The 16,928-nt window shown below is 36.8% G+C and overlaps 1 protein-coding gene across 10 annotated transcripts in view; it reads right to left on the bottom strand.

Annotated features, from left to right (window-relative positions):
- Positions 1-437: 437 nt before the first annotated feature.
- Positions 438-16,928, bottom strand: part of ADGRB3 (adhesion G protein-coupled receptor B3) — a 451,307-nt gene continuing 434,816 nt past the window's right edge. For 5 of the 10 annotated variants that reach the window (XM_085056560.1, XM_085056562.1, XM_085056558.1 and 2 more), the window contains 3 exons: positions 11,421-11,456; positions 3,211-3,315; positions 438-1,261 (listed from right to left, as the gene is read on the bottom strand). In XM_085056560.1, the coding sequence (XP_084912686.1) occupies positions 1,073-1,261; positions 3,211-3,315; positions 11,421-11,456 (330 nt within the window). In that variant the 3' untranslated portion in view covers positions 438-1,072. Of the gene's footprint in view, positions 1,262-3,210; positions 3,316-11,420; positions 11,457-16,928 lie in introns of those variants that run through there. The other 5 variants (XM_085056561.1, XM_085056565.1, XM_085056564.1 and 2 more) reach the window with 4 other exon arrangements.

Raw genomic sequence — 16,928 nt, forward strand, 5'->3', positions numbered from 1 at the left:
CTTTTTTGTTTTTTTTTAAAATCTAAAATACTTAAGAATTTCTTTATCTTGAGCTTCTTTTTTCTAATACAGCAACAAGACTATGCACAAGATGTAATGAATCTAAGCCAGCATTTTCTTTGGGTGTTGTGCATTGAAACTCAACTTATTTTCCATTATTTCTCTTTCTACAACAAGACAAAAATTCTTATAAAACAGAACAATTGTAATAGTATTCTGACAAGTCCAATTAATATGGTACATTGTCATAAAAGAATACCTAAGAAAATGCAGAATGGCTACAAGACCATTGATATGATTTAGAAACTCCTCGCAGAAGCTACATACAACATGCTATTAAAACTGCAAATACATATTCAATATGTATGTTTTTAAAGAATATTTTATAAATATTAAAATTTAAGAGGAACAATATGGAATAAAATGCACTAGGAAACTGATATGTAGACAAAGGTTTATTTACACCATACAACATTTTAAATATTTTATACACAGCTGCAGCAGAGAAAGCTATTCTGAGCTTTCCAGAGAAAACTGCAATAATAAAGATGTGAAATATATTATTCATATAAAAGTGAGATTATTACTTTATTGCATTTAAAGCAATGAAGAATGTAGCTCAACAGACATTCATTTAATGACAAAAACTTTGCTTTTATATTATAAAGTAAAAAGTGTAGTAATGGCCAAACAGACTGTTATAAACTTTAAAAACTGCATAAATATATACATTGTGCTTCATGGTGAAGTTTTTTGAAAACTAAACCAAATGAAGCTGTTACAACATGAATCGTTGCTTGAGGTTTATCTATAAAGATTACCTTACAAATCCATTCCACGGGTACTTACAACACACGATGGTAAGAATTGTACACCTGGTTCTCCACTAGCCGCACTAGTGGGAATATACTGTACGAAAAAACCACTGACATTTGGCACAGGAAGAGCCTGACATAAAGGAGTTGCAATGTTCAGACAGGAGCGTCAGGATTGTCAGGATTCCCAAAGTCTCTTTATTGTCAGTGCAATGAATTATTTTCATTTTGTTTCTGTTTTGTTCAGTTCGTTTTTGTTAAACTTCTGTTTGAAAGTCACCTTCTTGCACGTCTAAAGGCAAGTTCAGACACTTCTCCCATTCTGCTGGTCTGAGTTCTAAAGCATCTTTTGCCTCTGTGTCTAATACATTTATCGTTGTATAGTGTTGGTAGTCACCTGTGGTTTTGAAACTGTCCCATGGAGCCTTGCTCGGTCCTGAGTTCTCCTGAAGACCAAAGAAAGAAGAATTAAAATCAAGGATGAAATAATGCAGTTTCCATTTATAAGGCTGATTGCTGACGTGCTGTCATGAGACACAGAAGCTGGAGAGGTGAAATGGCTTTGCAGGGAGCCAGGCTGGCGGGTGCTCGGCACTGCTGCGACTTTCTCTGTGAACAATCAACACTTTGGCAGGCTCCTCACCTGAGCTGCCAGCTAAGCCCTTTCTTTCACAAGAACCAATGCACGTGAGGAATGGGCTGAGAGATCCAGTACCAGTAGCCATCTTTCAAACAGTGGGAGAAAAGTGGGAGGAGAATGTAGAAAAGAGGGAGAAGAGAAAGGAAGGTAACTGAGAAGAGTCTGCTGCCTGAAGTATGGAGTGGTTTGAAACAGAGACTGCCAGCTGGATTTTAAAGAGTGGCAGGTGCATGACAGAACCATGGAAACCTTGAAAATGCTGTGAGAACCACCTTGCCTTACAGGCTGATGAGCTCACATATATTAGGATTAACAGACTGAAAGGTGGTTATTTTCTACTGAATGCTTTTTTTTCTTTTTTTTAATGCTAAGTTTTATAGGGCAAAAGCCTTTATGGACCAGTTTAATTATTGATTTCTGCTGTAACATGATGGGTGGGATTTAGTTGCTAAAATCCAATATTTTTGCACCATCTAAGATGCCTTTGGACTTTCTGCTTGATCTCCAATTATCTTTCATGAGAGGTGCATATCTTCTTTGAGTCCTGTATCATCACTGCCTGTACTGTGCTGTAAACCAAGACCTCTGAGATGGACTAAAATAGCCTGAGATGCCTATATTTAGGTACCTGGATCACTCTCTGACTGTCTCACAAACAGACCATTCCTCTAGGCAGTTTTTATTAGCAGACCTTTCAAAAGCACAGCACTGATGTGAAACAGTAAACACAACTTTTCTACTGAGATTCCCTTTGAGATTTTGAATTAATTCAAGCTTTATGTGAATAGCAAATCTCAAGTAGGGAGACAAATGCAAACTTTACATGTCAGCTGATCTCAAAAAGGGGAGTGAGTGAGAACTTGATACAAAATAACACATATCACAGATAAAGGTTCATCAAAGAATCAGGGCTAAATTTCTGCTGGATTAAGATGATGTAAATGATGTAAATCCATTGGCCTCACATCTGCTTAATACCTCTTCTTCATGTCTGAGAGCAGTTCTTCTGAAAAAGTTACAGAATACAACGATTCTAGCTCAGTTCCATTTAATATACAGTTTTCACATTATAAAATTATATAGAAATTATTACTAATCAAAATATTATTGATTAAAATATGTAAGACTAAATTAGCTGTTTTAATTAGGTGGAATAAACTATTTCCTTGCTCTCATTATCAGATGGTGTCAGGGTGTTATGCATGTCTGTATGAGTGTGTGTGTATAAATTTGAAATATGATGATAGCAGCCTCAGCTCAGGACGATTTAATTTTTACTTTTCCCATGGTAAATATTTATAAACCTATTATGGAAAAGACATGGCATTACAGAGATCTCATGTGCTTTCTGGAACATCTCATGTATAGGTAAATCTATCTGGACTTGTTTGTAGTATCTAATATATTATCTCCTTGCCTAGTGACAGGAAAAGACTGATTAGTCAAATTGTATCAGTGAGCTGCTTTCTCTATACAAAGCCACCTAGACACAGCAGGCACATACAGATTTGAAATGTGTTCCCTACAGCTCAATTACTTGTCATCTATAATGACGTTAGTGAGTTAGTTATGGTCTAATTGTAGAACGCAATAAGCCTCATCATAGGTTAGATTATTGAAAATAGCTTTTGTTCTTCTTTCTGAGGCACCTAAAGGTGTGGTCTTCTTGGGAAATGTACTGAAGTCAAAGGGCTCTTGTTTCGTTGTTGCTGTTTAGAATTCACCATATTTTACATATAATAGAAGGACACTTACCATACTGCCTGATTTTGGTACATCCCGAAATCTGTCCAGAGTCTGAAATTTCTGATTTAACTCTTGAAACAATTCCATATGCCTCTTTCTTGTATGCATGACCTTCTGCAAAATGGAATATACTTGCTTATATTTATAATTGAATCTGGGGTTTTTTTAAGAGAAGCATTACTTTTTCCAACACAATAAAGTAAATTTAATTTGGCAGGGCCACTTTTTCCCTATAGACTTGACCAATGGAAGCAAATTGCACTTGCCCTTCTCTCTGCTGAGTTTAATGTTCCTCCTGTGTACAAGAGACTGTTTTAATCCCGTGTTTGTTGAGCTGCCAAAACTAGGGGAACTGTTTTTATGCTAGCTTGGAAGTATCCTGAAAGTAAAGGCAGTTTCTCAGAAGAATATTTCTCGTGCAAATTAAGAATATTTTCTAGAATTTCTGTTTTCAGCATGGATGCTTATATTTTAATTTTTATAGGAAAGCAAAAGCAGTCTGTAATGGTCCCTGTTGGAATAATTTTTATGAGAATGCTGAACTTAGAAATCTTGGCTCAAAATGGAAAATCCCCAAATGTTATATCTTTTTAATTAGACATCTTCTTGTCATTCAGATCATCATAAAATGCAGTTGTAATTGCATTCATATTAAGAAAACCAGGAACAGTTTTTCAATTTTACTTGTTTTCCTATTTCATGGACAAAGAAATTGGAAACCACCCTTCCTCTCGCCCATGCTGAGGGCACTCTTCCACAGAAACAAATTATATGGCACTCTGGTGCAAAAGGGGGAGACTCCAAAGAGCCCTCAGAATTCTCACACCTTGGTGCACATCCCTTAGCCATGTATCTCGCTGGGCAGCTACTTGGAGACTGAAGCTTGTTTTCAAGCCTAGATTGTAAACTATGCCCATCAGAGTTGTTTTCAAAGGAATTCATGCTCTGTTATGGATTCAGAGGAGCCTCTGGAGCAAAGCTGAAGGCTGCTTACTGTTTGACCAGTCCCATGGTTGTGGTCTGGTTGATCAGCGGAGGGAGGTCTAAGGATGCTTCTCCTCTGTCCAACAGTGGATGGGCTCAGCTTTGCCTTTCTTAAGCTTTTGCAACTGCTTCAACTTGAGCCAGGGGAGCAACCAGGAATGCTGATAGAAGAAGTGCACGACACAGGCCTTTGTGTAAGTCTGCTAACTGAAAAGCCTGATTTTCCCTGGAGTTGTGGGTAAAGCCCTGCAGACTTACCTAAGTGGTAAGTGTGACCCTTTCCATCCAGTAACACTCCTGCCAAGCCTAGGTTACGATAAAATGGAGCGGCAATAGCTGACCCTCAATATTCCTTTATCAGTGCCCATTTTAATTTTATCTTTTATTTGCATTATGTCTTTAGAGGTTTCATGAAACGTGGCTGCTCTTTTGGCCAGGCATTGTTACTGCTATGTTGTCATAATCACATTAACCTTAATACAGTCACACGGCAGCTTGAGAACTTGTTTGACTTCCGAGAAAAGGAATTTGGCAACATGTTTCACAAAAGAGACATAAGACACGAGCAATTAAAGACATATTAACTTCAGTTGTGGGGTGAATAAGGGAAAACCTATCAAGTACTTGGTAATAAGCCCCTTGCAAAATGTAATTTTGATAGCTGATCTAAATTTATGAGCGGAGTTTCACTTAGGTGACTTCCTAGGGATTCCTGTAAGGTACTGCTGCTATGGTAGACAGGAGTATAGCAATTTTCATACACATAAAATTTAAAAAAGAAAGATTCTACCTCAAAATTATTATTGGTTGAAATCAGGAGACATGGTCATGGGAATAAAACAGTTTTGGTGGGTTAAAACACTAGGTCTAAAGAGTAGGAAATAGCATAAGGCTATGAAACAAGCATCTCCATTTGGAAACTTTTTAGTATTAGGCCAGGAATACAGAGAATGCTACTTTCTGATATCTCTTCCTTAATCGTGTACCTAAGATGTCATTAAATAGCAAATATGAATAATGCAAATGTCTTACTCAGTTCATTACATTATTCCTGAGGAGAAGCGGGTGGGAGGAGAAATAAAACACTTGCTCTGGGAAGTCTGCCAGGAAAAAAAGTCTTTAAATTTTATTCTTAATAGCAGCATGAGTGGTACAAACTTGTACCTATGGATCTTTTGGTTACTTTGTGTTTTCCTGGCTTCCATTCCATAGTTCCTACCCACTGACACCCACCCCCTCCCTATTGCTTATAAAGAACAATCTGAACTGAAGGCGCAGTAACTTACATTTCCAAATTTAACTCTCAATTTCTAGACTTCTTTAAAATTCCTTGTTAGAAAGCAACATTTTATCTCCTTTTTAGAAAATATGCTCTGTTGTGTAACTCTTTCTCTTTTATGAGATAACAATCTACAAAGCATTTGCAGGGGGTTAATCTGTGTTCACTATTAAATCAGCAGTGTGGACAGCACCACTTTATTAATCTCAGAAATACATAAGTTTTAACAGTACAAAGCTAGAGATCTTGACCACTAATACTAGAATGACTGTGGTAGCATCAGGATCTGAAAAGGATGGAAAATTAATTTTTGCTGCCCTTTGTTCTTTAGGTCTAGCTGTGAAATTGTCCATTGATGCAGCATCTCCACCAGAAGCACATTGAGTGAGCCACCAGGCTCCAGACACACATCTTCTTGTGGTGTCTCCTGCAGGTTCCATAACTCTTGTGCCCCACACCCTAAGGGGGGGTTATGCTGAATTGACACCCCTTCCACATTTCTCCCCCCACTCAAGTCAACTAGAGTGTGTGTTTTGAAGAGATGACACCTTACTCTGATGAGCACCTACTCACAGAAAAGGATTCAGTGTGGATGGCTGTAATCAAGATGGGGACTTCAAATGTAACTCTGTACCCAGCTTGCTTTTTTTTTTATGATAGAGTTTCAGCTGAACTCTAACTCAAGACAAACATACTCATGAATATTTCATGACACCCAGCCTGGAGTATTATATTCATCCTTGGGGTTCCCAACAAAAGATCAACATGGACCTGTTGGAGTGAGTGCAGAGGAGGGTTACAAAGATGATCAGAGGGCTGGAGGACCTCTCCTATGAATTCAGACTGAAAGAGCTGGGGCTGTTCAGCCTGGAGATGAGAAGGCTTCAGGGAGATCTTCTGGCAGCCTTGCAACACCTAAACAGGGCCTGCAAGAAAGCTGGAGAAAGACTTTTTACAAGAACATGTAGTGATAGGACAAGTGATGGCTTTAAGCTGAAACAGGGTGGTTTTAGATTGGATATAGAAAAAAAGTTTTTATCATGATGGTGATGAGACACTGGAACAGGTTGTCCAGAGAAGTTGTAGATGCCCCATCCCTGGAAGTGTTAAAGGCTAGGCTGGATGAGGCTCAGCCTGGTCTAGTGGAAGGTGCTCCTGCCAATAGCTGGGGCTTGGAACTAGATGATCTTTAAGGCCTCTTTCAACGTGGCTATTCAGTGATTTGATAATTATGGTCAGTCTTATGAACAACAATATCATCATCATCATCATCATCATCTTCACAATGTCATTTAATTTGCCTGGGATATTTGCTACATTGTCACAGGTAAAAATGTTCTCTCTCAAATATTGTACAAAGAAGCTAAGTTAAAAGAACAGATGGGGCAATGCCTTCCCAGCCCTCTAATGGAAACATGCTGTATTTTCAAGATGCTATAGGTATGATCAGTTGCCAAACTTGGGAACAAGAAAGAATTTTTCCCTCCAGACATATTTGTTTTTTACCTTTGCCTTTAAGAGATGTCTACAGGTTAGTAAGAGAATGATTTTAAACTTTTGTGAGTTATAATGTTATTATAATAAACAGCTATGGCAGATGAAATTCTGAAAGAATGCAGCTCCAGCAATGAGTGGTCAATTTAGCAGTATTGCTGGTGAAAGTCTACTGATCTTTGGAAAGGAAAGAAGTCAGTCTGGCATTCACACTTGTCCTTTGTATCCCTGCTCTCCTTCAGAGCCAGAGATGACTTGAATCTTGGGGATCAGGGTAATAAGGCACTTTTCTGAATTAGTTGGCATAAATGTTATTAACAGAGTAGATCCAATGAATGGCTCATAGAAATGAGAGAGTGGGGTAGCTGGGCAAATTAAAAAGTCAGACTATCTCAGAGAATTTAAAGGTAATTGTGATCTTGAATCCTAAAATGCATGTCAACAGTACTGTTTAGCTCTCCTGTATGTCTTTGTAATTGCCAGCATACACCTATTATAAAGTCCTCCTGGGAATTTCTACAGCATCTGTATTTCTGTTCAACATAATTAGAATGAATTTTATTTGATCTGACAGCTAACTGTTAGTGCTGAGATTTAATGAAAAAGCTACCTGTCCAGCTCTAGAGAAAAAATGACAGGAGTTGGAGGGCATTTAGTTGGGGTTAACACAGCCTGTGGCAGCAAAGATCCAAAATGTCCAGACCAATAATTTTGCTCATGTTTTGGACACCAGACTGCATCAATGAATCCAAACTTATCTTTAGTAATAGCAAGAAAAGAGCTGTAAAGCTGTTTCATGTTGACTGTTCATTTGGCAAACTTAAAAGATCAACTAGATTAGTCAGTGTTTTACAGAATCTAATTGTGGACAGTATATTATGTAGCAGAAATACTTCCTGCTCATAGACTAAGCCCTATTTGTTACACTCTGTCTTTTTTATTTTTTAAATTTTTTCTACATGAAAGGATAATTTAAGAATGTAATGGGAAACTATTTAAAAACAGAAAACAAGATACAGGTGCTCAGTTTTGAGATCTCCCTTTCTAACCAGCTTGAGATCTATGATAAGTGCTTGCCAGTTTGAATGTCATCTTTTTCTCTCTCCCTTTCCTTGACTGAGACACAAGTTTTCTAGAACAGAACCACAGAGTCACAGGACTTTCATTATTTATAATCCATTGCAAAGGCTCTTAAAACTACATCTGTATTTCTGTATGCATTGGAGATAGCAGGGACAGAGTATTTTGTGGTGTTGTGTAGTCTGGCTGTGTTCACATTACATAGCAGCTGGATTTGAGCTTCTTCTGTGGCTCTTGGAGAAAAATCGCCTTTCTCATGTTTATTCTTATGTATATTTATCGGTTTTCCTTAAAATAATTTCTATTAAGGCAAATGTTCCATTTGAAGCCATTAGAACAGTCGTCTTCTTTTTTAAGTATGAAACCATGACTCTCTAGTAGTAAGTCAAACATGTCCAAGACTATTTTCTGCCAACACCTAACATGGAATATTCTCCATGAATACTAAATTCTATTAAATTCTCTAAGAGTCCCAAATAAGAACTCTAAAAAAACAATTGTCTGTTGTGAATGTTACCCAGATTGAACTGAGTCCCCAATGACACTCAAGAACTTCTTGGAGAGACAAAGGTGGTCCAGACAAAATAGTGAACGTGTCTCTAAAAATGAATCCATATAAAAGCTGGAATTTTGGCAGCCAGGAATATTCCCTCAAATGTCAAATTTAGTAAGATGGACATAGTCTGAGTATTTGTCTTGTGTATGCATAGAGACACGTGTGAAAGGTTGAGGGGGTAAAGACTGCTGAGATAGTGTTAAAAGGAAAAGGACAGGGATAGCCAAACTTGTCCCAGCCTTGTCCACACTGCAAACTTAGTATTTGTTACCTTCAGAACCACATCCATGTCATGCTATGATTTGGTATCCTCAGAAATGTAAAATGGCATTGTCTCAGAGAGTGCCAGCTGGCACTGGTCACAGAAAAGGCAGAGGAAGTGTTAAACATTTAAGTAGTATGTTCAATCACTTTGGCTCAATCTCACCTCCAGACTGTATCCTATTTTGCAGTCAAGCTGCCTTGAGGTACCCAAAGGGCAGCATTTTGGCCACACTATCTCAACTTTTTTTGGCTTTTTTATTTTATTTTACCTTAGATAGACAGCCATGCTATGTGTAAGGACACAGGAAAGGCCACAGACTTAATCAGAAAAATCGTAAAGCTGGGACGTGAGATGGGGTTTGTCTGCATCAATACTTGTAAAACACAGTGGCAACTGGCACAGTATTGCTGCTGCTCTCTGTTTCTCAGCAGTTACTCCCAGTGGCCCCATAATTTCCTTTTCACAAACAAATAAACTTTCCTGCATTTTAATAGCAATTCTAAAAATACTAGGCCATGGCACAGTAATGTTGTGATCGAGTTAAGAAAAAGGTGTAAGCATCTTAAATAAAAAACAATACAAAGCTGGGAGGAGTGGCTGATAACCCAGTGGGTGTGCAGGCCTTCAGAAGGACTTTGACAGGTTGGAGAGATGGGCAGAGAACTGTCCGAAACTCAACAGAGCAAGTGCACCTGGGAATAATAATCCCTTGCACCAAGAAAGGCTGGGGGCTGACCTGCTGGAAAGCAGCTCTGCTGAGAAGGCCCTGGGGTTCCCAGTGGACAACAAGTTGTGCATGAACAAGCAGAGTGTCCTGGTGGTCAAGAAGGCCAATTGTGTCCTGGGGTGCATTAGGAAGAATATTGCCATCAGGTCGAAGAAGCTGATCCTGCCCCTCTACTCAGACCTGGTGTGGTCACATTTGGAGTTCTGTGTTCAATTCTGGGATTCTAAGTACAAGAAAGATGTGGAACTCCTGGAGCAGGTCCAGTGGAGGGCAACAAAGATGATTAAGGGATTGAAGCATCTCTCCTATGAGGAAAGATTAAGGGAGTTGGGCCTGTTCAGCCTTGAAAACAGAAAACTGAGAGTGGACCTTATCACTGTCTATAACTAAAGAGTGGTGTTGAGGAGGTTTTCAGACTCTCGTGGTAGTGCCAAGCAATAGCACAAGAGGCAATGGGCAGAAACTGAACAGGAAGTTCCACCTGAATATGAGGAAGAATTTCTTTACCGTGTGGGTGACCAAGCAATGACACAGATTGCCCAGAGAGGTTTTTGAATCTCCCTCACTGGAGATATTCAGGAACTGCCTGGACACAATCCTGTGCAATGTGCTCTAGGATGATCTTGCTTGAGCAAGGAAGCTGGACCAGATGACCCTCTGTGGTCTCTTGCAACCTGACCCATTCTGCGATTCTGTGAAACAATGTGAGTCAACAGAAAATATGTAACGGGAATCCTATTTCTTGAGAGTAGAACATGTGCAGCACTGTTGATGTTCATTTGGTGTTGGATTATGGTCTTGAGTGACAGGAAGAATGTTTTAGGATGTGTTGCCACAGAGAATGCTCTCATTGCGAACAGCATATTTCTACTTTTCAATAAAAAACCCAGTAAAGTTTAGAATTATTTATATCACTATAAGACTTCTGACCATATTTCTTGAATTTAATTTTAGAGTTGCTTGCTCATCAGAATTTTGTTATTGTTTCATGATTTTTTTCTTCCACACAAATATTCACCTTCTTTGAAGACACAAATAATGAATTATATCAAAATACTTCTATGCATGAAGAGACAACCTATGTGAAAATCCCATATTATGAACAGCCCCTTGAAAACTAACTGCTGTACTCCTTCTGGTAGAAATCAGAGAAAAAAAACCTCAAAAAAATCTCTAAGAGACTTAATCATATTGACTGAGATAGAACAAAATGGTCATTAATGAACACATCCAAACCTTCTCACTCAACAGGATCTAAGTTGGAAATTGTGGATATCCAACCTAAAGAACCTTACATGAACTTAATTTTTTATATAGCATGTGATCCATAAGCTTTGACACCTGCGGCACTTCATCATTCAAAATTTAACACATTCATAATCACTACTTGGATGTGAAACTCTTATTTCAGTAAAGTAGTATTGAAGAAAGATAAAAGAAATTATTGAAAATCTCTTGAACAAAGCAACCCTTTGCAATGATATAGCCTGCCCTACAAAAGTGTCAAACTTTTTCAAAAAGTAGATAGCCAGCCAAAAAAAAAAAGGAAAAAATCAAAAAAACCAAACCCAGATGAAAATGAAGAGGCAAAGAATTTAAAAACTGAAATCATGATGGTTAATATTGCAATATGACAGTTTGGTCTCAGAATATTTTGCAAACAAGTTGCACCAAAGTAGTTTTAATGAATTGTTCATCATGTTCTGTACAGCACCAATTGAAGAACCCTATTGCATCTACTATGCCAGAAGGCTAAAATCTGCTAAAATCAACACTTCACATTTACTTTTAGGAAAATACTTTTAATAATCAGGAATAATTCAGTAAAACTTACTTCAAAGTCAAGGTCCGAATAACGTGATTTTCTTCTCTATTAAGCAGTAAAGAAAAAGAAAAAAGAGGTTTTATTAACAAGGGGACTATTCAAATCATATTAATGAGTCTAAATAACATTCGTGTTTTCCTAGCAGGTATATATTAGGTATTATGTAAGAGGATATAGATTTTATCTTGATAATTTAAGATTAATGTGTGACTTTGCATAGTTTATTAGACCAGTATCATCATATTTTCTCTGAAATAAACTGGATTGCATTTCACTGGGATGCATAATGTGCATGTTATTTGCATGCAATTGAACCTGTTGGTGTATAAAATATATCTATTTCTATACTTCCTGTGGTATTTGAAAATTATCATCATATTTATACATTTTTATACAGCTTTCTATACATATCTATGATTTAGATTTTTATAGGTTTACAGAAATTGATTCTTTCCTATATCAGGCTTACATTGGTACAACTCCATTGATTTTAATGGAATAAATGACAGCAAAATCAAGCCGAAGCCATGGCTTCACCTTGTTTGTTTGCAATGACAATCTGAATGGAGAAAGCAATGACTTTGTTTTAAAATTATGACAAGTCTGATTCAAAGCATCTGATATAAAGCAAGAATGATTTACTAGTGAAGTAATCACTTGTATAAAATGCAACAGAATATGATTGCTTAGACGTCACAAATAATTTAGCACAGCATTTTTTAGATTCCAAAAGAAACCAATTATAAAGTCAAATTGCATCAAAAAGAAGCAGAAATATTAAAAAGAAGGGATAAAAATATCTTTTTTCTTTTAAAGTTGGAAATTAAATGGCTTGCAATAGATTAAAGAGATGTAGAAAAAAGAAGCTAGGTTATAAGAACTGAAAAGAATGCAAAATCTTGAGAGTGGAAACAAAAGACACATTAATCTTCAGGAAGGAAGGTTAAAGATGGAAAAAGTACTCCCAAAAAACCCAAAAAGGCTTGCTGCTGAAGTTTAATCCTAATTTTTATGATTGGGTATAATGGCTTTAAGTCATGTTGAAGGAACCTTTTCACACTGCACTTAATTTCTTCAGTGAAGAAGAATCAAACTCACTAAGTCAAGAGGAATAATGTTTCTGATTCTGATTTTATTTGGTTTAACAAACCTGCAGGTTTTAGTAAGCTGCTTTGTTTTCCTGAAATTAAAAGGAATGATTTTACAAGTCTTCCAGCTGTAGAAAGTGGAAGATGTTTGGTCTCTGAGCCCTTGATTATACCACTTTGTGACATGTTGTCTGGTTTTGTAGTAAAATTTTAATGCCCCAATACACAATAATATAAGGAATATTACTGTAACACTGTTGACACTCTGATGCCTAAAGGGCTATGAGGCTCTATAAAAGAACAGTCTAAGTTAACCCAACCAACAAAACAAGCTTTGGAGAAGTTATCTTTAATCATCAAGGCTTGATTTAAAGAGAATCTATGCGTTTGTGATGAGGAATGATCTACTTTTAAGGAACAATTAGGCCACATCTGCCACTGAAAAGGCTCAGTGGTTACAGAAGAAGAAACACGTACAACACATAATGAGATGAAATTTATAGGAGTAGCTTTGAAAAAACGCTTGAAAAAGCTATTTTAAAGCTAGAGTTCAGTAATAAACATGATACCATTGAGTCCTAAGAAAAAAATATAGCAAATTTAGGAAGAAATGTGCAGTTTGCTAGGTGCCGGGATTTGTAAAATTGAATATTGGATTTTGCTTTAAGTATGCTCAATTGCAGTGAAAATATTCCTGTCATAGCTGGATTATTAGGTTTTGCACCCAGACAACTCTACCACTGTTACAATGGTGAAAATACATATCTAACGGACTGCAAAATATTCAGTTGTGCTTCTGTCAGAGAGAGAGGCAAGTATTGCAATTCTGCTGTTAGTTCACACCAGTTATGACCAAACAGGTCATATACCACAGGTTTATCTCAGTGAGGATTTTTCTAGGGCTCAACAAGAATCTATCACACAAACAATTATTTTAAACTTACACAGAAAAGAACATCTGTTCCGCGCCTGTGCTTCACTTTTTTCCATGGCTGCATACAATGAAATACAGCACAAGTAGTGCCTGAGAATATTCTCCGACAACATAAAATGTGTGTAACTGCCACATGAGCAGCAAAAGTCCACAAGTTTTGAACCACTGAAAGTTATTTGCAGTATTGTCACTGACACCACTAGGTACACGATCAGGTCCTTCTGGCAGCTACATCATTGTCCTGAAATGACTGCAGAGTTAGTTTGTGGGAGAGGGAACATATTCTGAAGCCTGAAGTCATTGAGAAACTTACAAGGATGAAGGAGCTTCCCTTCACTCTCAATTGGAAGTTGACATTTTACTAAATTGTTCTTCTAGTTTCTGTATAACAGCTATGAAAATAATTACATTAATTGTGACTGCATATATTCTTTTTTTCTTATATGAAGTTTGTTACTTCTCTTTTGGCTGAGGAAAATGCAGTTTTCCAGACATAACTAAATGCTTTCAGAAATCAAGCATCTAGTTCATTCTACACATTAAACTAACAAAAGGCAACTGACTGGAGCAAGAAAGGAAATTTCCTTGTGTCAAATGAGGTGCTGAATTAATCACACCAATATCTTTCTTTTCAAAAAGCTATTGCACCTGCAAAACTGAGAATTATTTAAGCAACATAAAAATTACACTGGAAATTGGTGGGTCTTTTCCAAGGATCAGTTGGAGATTCTCTTGAGTATTAATGCTAATAGAATACAAGTAACAAATAAGTGTAAAAGATACTATGTATGGTTTGCCACATTTTGTATTTGACCAGGCTCTGCTGTGATGTTTCAGGAATGATATAGAGAAGGGCAAGTATAAAATGACATTTCTGCTATTATACCTTTCCTAAGTCATTAGTATTTTAAGAATTTCCTTGGGAGGAGCTTATTCTGAAATCTAAAACGTGCTGTGGTAGTGAATTCCACAACTGAAATATGTAAGACATAACAAAGGAAATTATGTTGTTTATCCCTTTGACATTTCCTTTGATGTTCCTCTTTTTTATCTTGTAGGAGATATGAATAATCGTTTCCTATCCACTCCTCACACATCTGTTCTCCAAGCTGAAGAGCCCCAAATGCTGGAGAACTGCAAGGGTAAGTCATAAAAGGACTGTATAGAAAACTGAAGATCCATGCAATTAGTCAGTGTCAGGGAGTTAGCTGGCATAATTCTGAAAAAAATGAGGGGTATGGGTAGGCAGTGAACAGCAATCCACGTACAATTACAAATGCTACAAAACAAGAGATCAATTTAATCAGACAAGGGTGTGATAGACCTCTTTGTACAACTCCAGTGACAGTTCTCATTGGTGCACTACACTGGCAGAAGCCAAATCATGCCTGTAAATTGGGGAAATATCAGAGGACAGCAGCAGCAAAATGTACTTTGAGGAGGAAAGGATAAAAGGGTGAAACAGATTTTTTTAACATGGTCTCTGGAAGAAACAAACACAGAAGCTTGTACAGAAAACTTAGAAGTATATAAATACTGGTAAACAAAACTGGTATGGGAAAAACCTGGAAAAAAATCAGAATTGGTATTGGGAAAAAAGTAAGTTTACATAACTATGTATTAATCTGTTAAGGGAAACAGTGTAAGCCCTTCACTCTAGTCTTCAAAGTGAAGTTTGACTATGTTTTGGAGATATATACTGCAGAAAGTGTTCTTGAACTGATGGAAAAGACCTGACAAGAAATTTTCCATCTCTGATTTCCATGGCTCTTTAATTTTAATTGATAGAATCTATTCTATGTAGAAAAAAACCCCACCCTTCATGCCAGAGCCAAAATGAAACTCTGTGAAAAGAGATTTGCTGTAGTAATTTATTTTAAATCAATTTCCCTTTGTGCTAATCATGTATAGCTTCTCTGTGTAATTCCAGAACAACTTTAAACTCTGCTGAGGGACAAAAATAGAATTTTGAAGAATAATTTCCATACACCAGCACACACTAATTCGCTGGCACCAGGAAAGAGCTGCTCCTACTAAAAGACTAATAAAATCCCTCTCCATGTCTGTAAAATGGCAAATGCCTCTTTTTCTCCTTCCTTATTCTATTTTGCATTACACCACTATCTGATTAATTACATCAGATACTCCTAAAGGTATATTGCATTGTGCAGAGCATAATTGAAACCAGAGATACCGTGTTATAGTGAGGGCTATCACCATGCTTCCATTAATATAAAGTCTTATTATCAGCAGTTCATAATTCACTCTGAGATGAGATTTGACATACAAGATCTTAGCCTGAGGAGGACTTTTTCCCCAGAACAAAACTAAAGAAAAATCTTTTTTCACCCTCAGAGATATAAAAGTGGAATATGGATAGATGTTTTTGATTTAAAATGCCTTTTGTGTGTATATAACTGAAAACCACTCTAGTTTCTGAAAAGAAGTTTATGTTGGCTACTAGTTGATAACATGAGCTAGACATAATGCAAGCAAATTTTCATGAAAAAGTGAATTTAGTGTGGCAATTTTAAGTTTTTAAAACATGCTAGCATATTTAGTATATCAACACACAGCATAAACATAACTTCAAAGATCGCACTTTAAAAGTATTCCAACCAATTATTGTGGCTTGCTTCTCCCTTTTTTTCTAGAGCAGCCTGCATATGTATTTATGCAATCAACTAAGACCACTTGCTTTGCGTTTCTGAATTCTTTGGGGGAAAAGGTAGCTCTTGTTAAATAGACAATTATAATATAAAGTCTGCAATATATGCTGCACTTTATAATACTGACTAAAATTTCAGTTCTTTATATCTTCAGTTACAACTGAAGCTCTGCTTGCTTCTACCCCCACTTCTGTATGGTAACCTGAAAATAAGTTGCATCAATTTCTGAAGTTAGAGGAATCTGAGATCTACTCACTCAAGTGAAAGAAAGAGAGGGTTGTTATAGGGCTAGACTGCATTTCACTGAGAGCCACAAAATTGGCAAAAGCTGTCTCCACAGCTTATTGAAGAATGAAATAAGGAATGGGAGGGATAGAAATCTGAGATGTAGAATGCTTGAAAATAAATGCAATGTGGAAACATGATAAAGAAGAAATTCCTGTGGTGCTCCTCTCTCTCTATTTTTGTTTTCTTTTTTTTTACTTCTCATGTCATAAATCAAAATGACTTCACACCATTTTGCTTTTGTTCTGCCTGATGCTCTGGTACTTTATTGATGAGATTGACTACTTTAACTTTGCATTTTTTCTCTTCTGTCCTGGCTTGGGGATTTTTTTATTATTATTATAATTTTAGACTTTGTTTCTTCCTGCTGTTTTTATTTCTTCTTAATACCTTCATTTTTAGTTTTTTCTCCACTTCTGCTGTATTTTTTCCCCTTCTTTTAAATGTTGTTTTCCCTCTTTTTTATCTATATCTACCTTTACTTTTTCTTTACACTTCACTACCTTTAATATATCCCTTTATTTTCTCAGCTGTAACAGTA

This window comes from Lichenostomus cassidix, chromosome 3 (genome assembly GCF_008360975.1).
Source record: "Lichenostomus cassidix isolate B80296 chromosome 3, HeHo_3.0, whole genome shotgun sequence".
In the NCBI taxonomy this organism is placed as follows: Eukaryota; Metazoa; Chordata; class Aves; order Passeriformes; family Meliphagidae; genus Lichenostomus; species Lichenostomus cassidix.